Here is a 10,831-nt window from a genome sequence, read left to right on the forward strand (position 1 = left end):
GAAATTTGTTCTTAGTTGCTCGACTCAATTTATTTTAGCGTTCCATTTTATTTCAATCCAATTTAGCAAGCGACGCAGCTTGTGGGTCCATATGTCTTCTATTTCGATGTAAAAAAGTTCAGACGTGCATATTAAACCATCAACTTTAAAAAAGAAAAAGAAAAACTTATTAACCACAAATAACGAAAAGGGGGCGAATTTTATAATCTCAAAGAAGCTCGAGCCAGCCATAGTCGTACCCAACTCTTGGGTTCAAACAAATAATGTATGTGTCACATTTGTATAATCAACTCTAATATCAAAATCCCTACTTGAGTATTTCTTCTTTCCCTACTTGTGTCACATATAAAGATAATTTTAGAAGACCAAGATTCCGCACCTGACAGCAACACTCAATCCACAATCTTTGGCAAGGAGGTGGTAGTCCCCGAGAATATGTGACCAATCAACGGTGACTCAGCTGCCCGAGAATGTCGACCACCCAAAACCGCTTGCTGTTTTTCTTGATATGTTGCCCAAGTAACCAAATAAAGTCCCGAGATGATCAAAAACCCTCCTACAATACTGTTTACACAACGAATAAGAATCACATCATTAACTTAAAACACGCCAAATTTAACTATGTACAGAAAAAAAAAGGAAAAAAAGGTTTTAACAATTTAAACAGAATGTGTTTCGGGTGATAAACAAACCTTCCCAGGTATATCGGGCTTCCTAGAAAAATTCTTGACAAAAACGCAGATGCAGCAGGTTGAAGTGGGTTGTAAAGTGCAACCAAAGCGGGTCCCAAAATCTTGTTTGACCAAGTTAAAAGTCCATAATTTAATGCGGATGATATGGTTCCCTGAAAATGATCAAAATATAATAATGTATTCATGTTTACATCTTCTAACATATGCATACAACGAAATGAAAATAAAAGTGATACTTACAGCATAAAGCACCGCCCAAAACTCAGATTCGGTCAAACTCCATTCTGTTGACTCGTTATTCATCACAAACGCGGTCGAGACTAAAAATATAACACCAAAAAAGTAGGAATATGCTGTAACCGACAAACTTGCAGGATATCTAGCCAACAATGGTGCCTGAATTGATTTTAATACAAAGTATTTAACTATAAAAGCGAAATTTGCACAAATTCTCGGGACCAAACTTGCAATTTAAACAAAAACAGGATGAAACCAATGAAATATGATCAAATACCTGAATAGCTAGAAAGGCTGCCATACACATGCAGTTTCCTAACAGGCATAACACACCAAGGTGCCACGTGTCAAACCCAAGCCCGATAAAAGTAGACAATAACCATCCAACCGGCTCGGGTTGACCCTTTGCACTAATTTCATTATGTATAGATAAGTCGTTTTCAGAATAACCAAATATAACAGGCCCACGAAACATAACCATGAAGATGGCACCGCAGACGCACACGAATGTACCTCCAACTTTCACTTGACCTTCAGTTCTAAGTAAATTCACTGTTTCTGTACTGCATATAAAACCACTTCATATGGACTCAAAGGAAAAGACATACAATTATATACACGTATATATATGTATACATTGACAAAACTAGTTGAACTGACCCCATAATTGTAGCGAATATAAAGGTAAACACAGGAATTGAAGGCTGTACAGCTGCAGCGTATGTAGGAGTTGTGTAGCCGAGACCGAAAAGAAACAAAAGCTGGTTTCCAAATATCCTATTCACGTTTACATAAGTTTAATAATAGTAATGAGACGCATGGTAATCAATAACTATTGATTTTTGGGCATGTAATAACGAGAACCTACCCAGTTAACCCGAGAAAGAAGAATGACAAAAGGAAACGCTTAGTTAAAGGTGGTCTTGTTTTCCTGAATATAACATATAAAACTCAACATATTAGAAAGTTGTGTTCATGTAGAATCAATTAATATATTAAACAATCTTGGAACTAAACAATATCATACGGAAACTACTAAACTTTGACGTTAAATTTCATCCACAAGTCATTAAACTTGGTTCAACTTTCTAACCATTTATTCATGAAGCAACACACTACATATAAACAGCATATACAGGTACAGGTTCTACAAGAATCTAAGTACTCATTTGATTCTATCATATCCTCAAATAACTGATCAAGTACATCTCATCCATAAGTGTATACCATTTATGATAATAAACAACTTCACATACGCATCAACAAGTATAGTTGTAAAAAATCCCGACGCACTGATTAATATTGCGCTATTCCGCCAAGTAATAAGTGAACGGTCAAATCCAGCCAAAATCAGGATTAACCGGACTTAGTCGGTGTTTTCTGGCGAGGTTTTAGCCAAAATTGGCGATTTTCGGCTGAAATCAGCGATTTCTAGCGAAATTCCAGCCAAAATGAGTATGAGTATATATAAAACTAAAAATTACATATAAAAATGTGTGCGTGTGTAAAATTGAAAATTATGCATTAAAGTCCGATCCCCACTGCTTGACTAGCGACTACTACAACCTTGTCAATAAGCGTAAGAATTCTTGTTTAAGCATAACAAAAACCTATAAACCACAGTAACATAATCACCCGATTAAAATTATATTTTTCCCCCAATTCTCTTATTACAAGGTTCTATTAAACCAATCACATATACACTTTCACCGCCTAATAGATAACATTTACATTTTCACCATGGTTGTAAAAACCGTGCCTAGACACAGACTACCCCACCGACTAGTCTCCAATTCGGTCAAAATCAAAATTTAATATATAAAATTTCGTATATTCGAAAACTTACATATAAATTTCAATCCGATTAATCCCCTAGTCCCTGTCCCACCACCCAACTATCGCCTATCGATTTCTACAACACTAATATTATAAGAATATCAATTTTTTCGAAAAACCCGAATCTGAACACAGAGATCTGAGAAACATTAACATACTTTTCACGAAAATAGGCGATGGGAGCAAGAATTAAAAGGCCAAGTACGTCACGATAGACGCAAAACACAAGACGGCTGACTCCAAAATTCAGGGCTACTTTTGTAATAACATGTGATCCTCCGGCGAAAAGCTGCACCATTGTCATCGCCGCGTGTGCCCGCCGTGTTTCTCCGCCGGCAACAATTCCGTTGCCGCCGATCGCCATTAATGCTTCAACACACAAACACACGCGAATTACGAAATGGGTATTTGTTTATTTGATTCGGATCGATCAGAATTTGTCAACTTTTAAGGAAGTTTTGAAATTTGGGGATATACTTTTAATTTAGGGTTGACAATTGGTCATTGGGTCGGCAAACATTATTAACCCGTTAATCGAAATTAATTGATAATTGAATTGTAACTTAATCAAGATTAATCGGGGTTATGGTTAAGGTTATTTAACCGATTAATCAGTTATGGTTGCGGTAAGGGCGTGTTGTAACCGTATGTTAACGTAATCGGAAAAAAAAAATAAGGCTGCTTACGTCGAGATGTATGTATTTATGTACGTGTGTGGATTGAATATAAGTATTAATGCTTTAATGGAAACCTTGAAAATATGTCTATGTATTCATTTGGTTGTCGTTTGATGTCACCATTTCTTTTTCCGTACTTATTTAGTTGAAATATTAGTTTAAACTTGGCTTGGTTGGTTAACTGAAGTTTGGTAATGGCTATGGTTAAGAGTAATACCTAAACCGCAATTTGCACAATCTCCTAGTAATTTGAGACCCCAAAGTCCCAAATGGTTACACGAGCGAAAGAGAAAACAAATTAACCAAACCAAAACTAAATTTATCACATCAAAATAGTGATTGACAGTTCGATTATTTTTTTATTTTTAGAAAAGAGAAAATTATAGCTTGGTTAGATTTATATATGTAATAAGAAATTTAGATTTATATGCTAATAATGACACAAAGCTTTGGTAGTTTCGGACAACTTTTTTAAACGCAGACATTTCATTGTACATCTGAACTGACTTATAGCCAAGCCAAACTCATATGTATAACTAAAAAACCTGTAACTAATAATTTTTCATTCATAGGTAAAGATAAGATTTGTTCTTTTTGTTCAGTTTGAGCCATAACCCAACCGATCGCTTAAATAAAACGGAAAAAACATAAGTGATCCATTTCAATCCAACGGTAAACTAAAATCCCAGCTTTGATTCATTTTAATTTTCTAACCAACCCATACACAAATGCATGATCAATTATGAAGCTCAAAATTCTATTAATCTATGTAACAAATTAACAATCAAATAAAAATGCAACTTACAGTCTAATCTAAGAAAATAGAATTTCCATATTTTGATTTGTATAATGAAGCCCAAAGACCAAAATGAATAGGCTAATTTGAAATCGCGAATCCAAGTAACGAGCCCAATATCATTTAGAATTTGGGCCTCTTTTATGAATTTCTATGGTGGTCATTCAAAGAATACGTGAACGTTATAAAATTAAAACATCAACTTTTAACTTTAGCTAAACTAAATTTTAATAATATAAAAGAAATCTATTGGTTTGGTTGTTAAGTTATTGTCATCAATAACACTTCTTTTACTCTCTTTGTCGAAACCGATTCCACTCTATTGATAAATAACTTCGTATTTCTAAAATTAACATCAACTATTTTTATTTGATCCAATAACGACGTTAAAAATTGTTTTAAAACGACATAATTAGAAGTGGAAAACGGATTTATAAAGAATGAGGTTGTCATTAGCAACGAAAATGAAAATTATGAGAATCACTCATTACATAGTACGGATAATTATTGATCAACAAGTTATATATCGTTTGAATTATTAAAATTCAATTTGTTTGCTTATATATATAACTTTTCAGTAATAAAAGATTGGGGTATAAATGTTAATATATGAATATTTAAATATCAAGTTTCTTTGATATTTGGTGCGGGTCAAGGGGCTGGGGCTCGTTGCTGACTCGTGACAAAGTAACTTCATGTAGAGATGTTCAAAACGGTTTGGGACTAGGAACCGGAACCGGTTCCTAACCGGTTCCTATATTCAAAACCACCTTTTAAACCGGTTCCAGGCTCGAACCGGTTAGGGAACCGAACCGGTTCTCCCACCCTCGGACCCCTAACTTATCTAACCGGTTCTTACCGGTTTCTAACCCGGTTCCTGTACCGTAACCGGTCAAAAAACGGCTATTTTTGACCCCAACGGTCAAAAAACGGCCAAAAAACGGTTAGGAAACGGTTCCGGTTCCTACCCGCCCCCACTCAGAAATGCAAGAACCGGTCACGGATCATCGGGTTGAATCAGATAGGGTCCGGTTCCTACAAAAAACGGGTAGGAACCGGTTCGGGTCCGGTTCGGGTCCACCGGTTCGGTTCCAGGAACCGGTTTTGTTGATCATCTCTAACTTCATGTAAATCTTAGTTATAGAAGAGTAAGATGCGTTGCAAAAGTATATGAAGCGTTTAAGATAAAACCATAAAAGATACGAGAACTAAGAGAATCAATCAAACACATACATTAATAGTTGGATTTATTTAAAATTCTAACTAAATACATGAAATTTTTGTGTTTAAAACTTGTTAAGAGTAAGAGAGGGAGATAATAAATACATGAGTTCAAACAATATTTTACTTTATTCTCAACCAATTTGAATAGTGTGTGCACTTTCTCCGCTATACCAAAACATTTCCACTTTTTACTCGACGTCTCTCTTAAAGTATCACCATCGACCCTCTCCTTATGGCGTTATGGGTTTCCATATGAAGATGTAGATATATATATTTATCGATACTTTTAAGTATAATAATAAATAATCTTTTCATATGAAATTACTAGACTTTAACAATATAAGTGATAAGCGTTGAACGTGTTACGACATGGAAAACAGGAAGGCAAAGTTCGTAATTTACGAGAACAACAATCAAATTTATAAAATGTATATACCAAACATCACATATGTAACATGCTTATACTTTATCATATAGCATGAAGTTTGTGTGTGTGCGCGCATGTGGTTTTTTTTTCTTTTCTTTTTTTTTATTTGTTTTTTTTGTCACTAATGAGATTTGATCACTCACCATTTGGAATGACAAAGTCTTATCCAACACATTAATACTATTAGGTTAAAGTGTCTTTAGTAAGTATTATTATTTTTGTTGTCGTTCTCATTATTGTTGTTATAATATATAAATAATTTAGTTTCTTTTTTTTGTCATATTTTATGTAATAATGTATTTATAATGTAATATGTATGCATTATCATCTAAAATAGAAATTATAATTATATATTTATATAAATAAGAGACGTGTAAGTTCGCAAAGTTTGTATGAGCATAACTTGATTCAAGCTTTAGACTACTCTTCTTATCAAAGATACTCGTGTCTAGTGTTATCAAGATGCGTAGAATAGTTTCTCTTCCCAGAATGTTAAAGTAGCGTTCGATATGCATGAATGTCAGGGGAATTGGAATGAGTCATTGTGAAAGAATGAAAAAATGGGTGTTTGATTGGTCAATAAAATGGAATCAACGATTACATAAGGAATCTCATTCCATCAAAACATTCATCCCCCCCACCTTTTTTTACTCACCATACTCTATTGACAAAACCGCCTAACAAGTATCACCACCACTGCCAACGATGTAAGACAAAGTGTACATCTTTATTCATCAAAATCAACTTCGTATTTATAGAAAATTCCATACAAATTTGTTGTAATGGTACTTATTTAAGTAATTTGCGAATTTGCAGGCACGAGCATCCACCCGATAGGAAAATGACGAAAAAATGGTGCTTCGTGAAAAGGCTGCACTACCATGCAGGGAAGTGCATGACCATGTCGGAGGTGCATGGCCGTGAAGATGCATGGCAATGCACGTATGAACGTGGCAGCGCCAAGCCAATGCGAGAATCTTTCTGAAAGTGCATGTCCGTGCCAATGTTAGAATCATCCGGAAGTGCATGACCGTGCCATAAAGGTGCATGACCGTGCCAACCTTCTTAGAAAGATTTGAACTTTAACCAAATATGGAAACTACGATTCTGGTCGAACGAAAGCAAAACACTGACTTACTAAATCGTTGCACGATCGTGCCCCTGTTGTGCATGGTTGTGCACTTTGTCCAAGCAGCTTTATAAACCCCCATTTGTCTTCATTTTCAAGTGTGGAGCTTTGGAGATTCTCTCTTAACCAAGTGCAGAAATTCAAGAAGATTTCAAGAGAGTTTTAAAGGCTTCCAACACAAGATCCCTCATTCGATTCTTCAAAAATTTTTGAAAGAGAACTCATAACAGACCCTTGGGTCGCGTATTGCAACGAACCAAGGAAGAAAATCATCGCATAGCGCGAGCCAATTTCTCCTCAAAAAATTCCTAGAATCATCAAGCTACGCAACATGAACAACTGTTGTCCGCCGTGATGCGACACGTTAAGAAATTCTAGAACTTCGAGTTTTAACGCATTTGGTCCTTAGACGAAACTTGTAAATGGATAAATAATATTTCAACAATATAACATGTGCAAATATTCACTAAATACTCCACTTTATAGGTAATGAGAATTCGAATTACAAAGCAGATCGAGTAAACGAATACAAATACAAAAACAAATTTTGTCGAATGTCATAGTTTCGTACTAAGTTTTCAATTTTAAATTTCTAAACTCCAAAATGTTAGTAATTCAAGACTTTTAACTAATAAATGTCTAGAGTTCAAACTATTAAATGTCTAAAGCTCGAAGTTATTAGCAACAAAACATACAAAATAAGTTTAATGTAGACACTTGATTGATATTTTATCCTAACAGTAGAACAAACAATTCGTTTATCAAGCGTGACAAAAAGCAGTAGTCGGTTTCTCAAATGTGTAATTGAAGTATCCAACGACTTTTTAAGAGGAAACTTTCTTGCAAAGTGGAATTGTGGAAGTATTGAACAAACGGGTAGGGTTTAAAATTAAACTTTGAAGTCAGCATTAAAGAGAGAAATTTAAAAATCTTCAAAAATTTGTGTATGTGTGTGTACATATATTAAACTAAAAAATAACTATAGCAAAATGAATCGAACCAAGCGAAGCTTTGCTCGCGCTTGGTTAGTTTTCAAATCGAATCAATCCTATCTGTTATTTTCAAAGCGAGCCATAATTAAACGAGCATTTTTCGAATTATTTTCAAGCTAGTGGCAAACAAGTATCAAGCAATGAGCAATTTGAATAACCTTAATAGTACTATATGCCTTATAATTTTGTATTGGATAATTTAATAATTAATAAGTGGACAGAATTAAATTTGCGATGACAAGTTAATAATTAATGGTGCGCGTGCTTTGGTAGCATAAAAAATATACATATGATAAAATTCGTGGATTTTCTGGTCACTCAATAATTCTATTAATCATGTTTCCCCACTCATGTCCCTCGCCAATAACGACCCCATTTACTTGCTCAGCCAAATCTATTTTTGGAAACAAAAATTACTTTTTTTAGGTATGATTGTTAACGACTCGTTTAATATTTCTTATCCGGAATGAAAGACTTGAATTACTTTGTTTTTGTCAATGGATCACCAACTCTGTTTCGTTAATGTTTAATTTTTCTTGGGATATTATAGTTTTTAATATTGGAGAAAATAAATTATATAAAAAGGAGTCGTGGCATGGATAATTAACATTAACATGACACTAATATATTTTTGTTTTCAAATGGAAATCTGATCAGCAGATCATGTTCCTTGTATTAACTACTATATGTATTAGATAATTAATTAAGATGTTTGGTATAGAAACATGTATGAATACATATATAAAAATTTAAATAAAAAGTCCACATAAATCGAGTTTTAAAAATAGGTTTTCACCTACAATTAAATTACATACGATGGACAAGTGTACTTATCGTTTGTAATAAAGTGTTGGTAAGAGCTGAGTATCAATCCATGGGCTCAGTAATTTTATACTACTAAATCTTTGTAAATGACCAACCGAACAAGTAATCTCAATTTGAATTTTTTAACTACTTAACCTAGCATACAATAAAACAAAGCAAGTAAAAACAAAAGATACAATCAATCCAACAAAGCTACTTAGACCTTGCATCCATTTAAACTATTGATACAATTGATAATGACAAATCATCATGAATTAAGATAAATATAAATATTAGATTCTAATAAGGGTGACCTAATACTAGCATCAAAACATAACGATGAGCATCCATTCAAGTTTGTAAACTATATTAAAGCAAGATTGAAGATTGGAATTGAAAACTATATTAAAGCAAGATTGAATATTAGAATTGATGATTCTTGTGGACGATGGAAACCTTCAAACTCCTTTTGAAACACCCTTTAATTTCTGCACTAATTGAGAGAAAATAACCAAGGCTCCAGACCCCCAAAATGAAGAGAAATGAATTTTATAAAGCTGTCTGGACAAAGTGTACGGCCGTGCACATAAAGTGCACAATCGTGCACCATATAGTAAGCCAATGTTTTGCTTTCGGCCGACCAGATTTGCAGTTTCTCTCAGAGGTTTGGCACGATCGTGCAAGGATATGGCACAACCGTGCATGGCTGGCACTGGCTGCTGCACTAGGTCGTGCAAGATTTGATTGGCTCGGGTCTGGCATGGTCATGCCCGGGTATGCGCATGGTCATGCCCAGTCATGATTCGGCACTAGCCAGTGCACTGACCTTGATCCTCGGCATCGCACAGTTGTGCCCGACATCTGGCACGGTCATGTAGGGTCACTTGGCTCGGCACACGGTCGTGCATATCTAGGCAGAATTTGGATTTTGTCCTAAAAAATCATTTTTTTTCGTTGTAGGGCGGACACCCAAACCTGCAAATTTACAAATAACTTAAATAAGTACCAAATATAATGAATTTACATGGAGTTTTGATTAAATATAGGGATAATTTGATGCTAAAAGATGTACACTTTATGTAACAGCATATATATAAATATGTAAAAAAGGGTGGTTATATACAAACACCAGCCCCCTGTTGTCTGAATAAGGCTATACGGCTCGTATAGGGCCTATAAGAGTCGTCTAGCCCTAATTTATTGACATGCGTACGAAGGTGACAGTGTGGCAGCTTTTTGCAGTCTATACGAGCCTTATAGACCCTATACGAGCCGTATAGATTTTCCAGCTCGTATAGCCCAAGTAACGCGTCTGACTAATACGAGCTGTATAGGGTCTATACGACTCATATATACAGCATGTCAGCATGTACTTTGACTAGAGATTTATAATAGGGTCTGACCTATACGGCTCGTGTAGGGCCTATACGATTCGTGTCACACCCCGACCAAAGGTTGCGGAACATACCGAGGTGTAATGATTGCCCATAAGCACATGACACTAACTAAAACGACAATATTTAACAAACTCATTTCATTTCACAACATAGAAAATGTCACATAACAATATTTATAAGACGAATACAACAAAATATAGAAAATCATATATTGTTCATTTTGCTAATATCCTAAAGGTATTTGTGACGTTTTCTTCAAGCTCCATAATTGTGACATTCGTCAAATTCAGGTATTCGATTTTCATTCGCGTTTTGTTTTAATAAATTATACTTAGAACCCGTATTGTATTGTAAACCCAACCCAATAATTTTATTTATCATTTAAGTCGATCTTTAAATTTTTCACGTACTTAGTTCATCAAAACTCGTCATGTAGGCGTGTACTAATCGTTGTTCTTTTAACATAAAAATTAGTTTATAAATTGTAAGGGGTAATCTTTGCCATTTTTGAAACCTATATTAACATTTCTTAAGTTTTATACACTTTCGTAAAACATTTAGAACTTCAGGGGCTAAAGTTAAACATTTATAAACCATCATATATAAACAACAAACCCTAA

General features: G+C 34.6%; 1 protein-coding gene across 1 annotated transcript; it reads right to left on the reverse strand.

The window, feature by feature from the left end:
- Positions 1-272: 272 nt before the first annotated feature.
- Positions 273-3,137, reverse strand: LOC143605437 (WAT1-related protein At4g19185-like). Its single transcript, XM_077081544.1, has 7 exons — positions 2,924-3,137; positions 1,798-1,860; positions 1,590-1,706; positions 1,207-1,492; positions 933-1,088; positions 693-844; positions 273-564 (listed from the first exon to the last, which is right to left on the reverse strand). Exons 1-7 carry the CDS (start codon positions 3,127-3,129, stop codon positions 393-395), a joined length of 1,152 nt encoding a protein of 383 aa, XP_076937659.1. The 5' UTR covers positions 3,130-3,137; the 3' UTR covers positions 273-392.
- Positions 3,138-10,831: the final 7,694 nt, after the last annotated feature.

Source organism: Bidens hawaiensis, unplaced genomic scaffold (genome assembly GCF_021521415.1).
Source record: "Bidens hawaiensis isolate Kalapana, Puna unplaced genomic scaffold, B.hawaiensis_p1.1 tig00069387_1, whole genome shotgun sequence".
Classification (NCBI taxonomy): domain Eukaryota; kingdom Viridiplantae; phylum Streptophyta; class Magnoliopsida; order Asterales; family Asteraceae; genus Bidens; species Bidens hawaiensis.

Coding starts and splice junctions, on each gene's coding strand:
- LOC143605437 (XM_077081544.1), bottom strand. CDS start 3,129: ATGGCGATCGGCGGCAACGGAATTGTTGCCGGCGGAGAAACACGGCGG. Junction 1,493..1,589: donor ATATTCGCTACAATTATGGG/GTCAGTTCAACT, acceptor TTTTATATGCAG/TACAGAAACAGTGAATTTAC. Junction 1,089..1,206: donor CAGCCTTTCTAGCTATTCAG/GTATTTGATCAT, acceptor AAATCAATTCAG/GCACCATTGTTGGCTAGATA.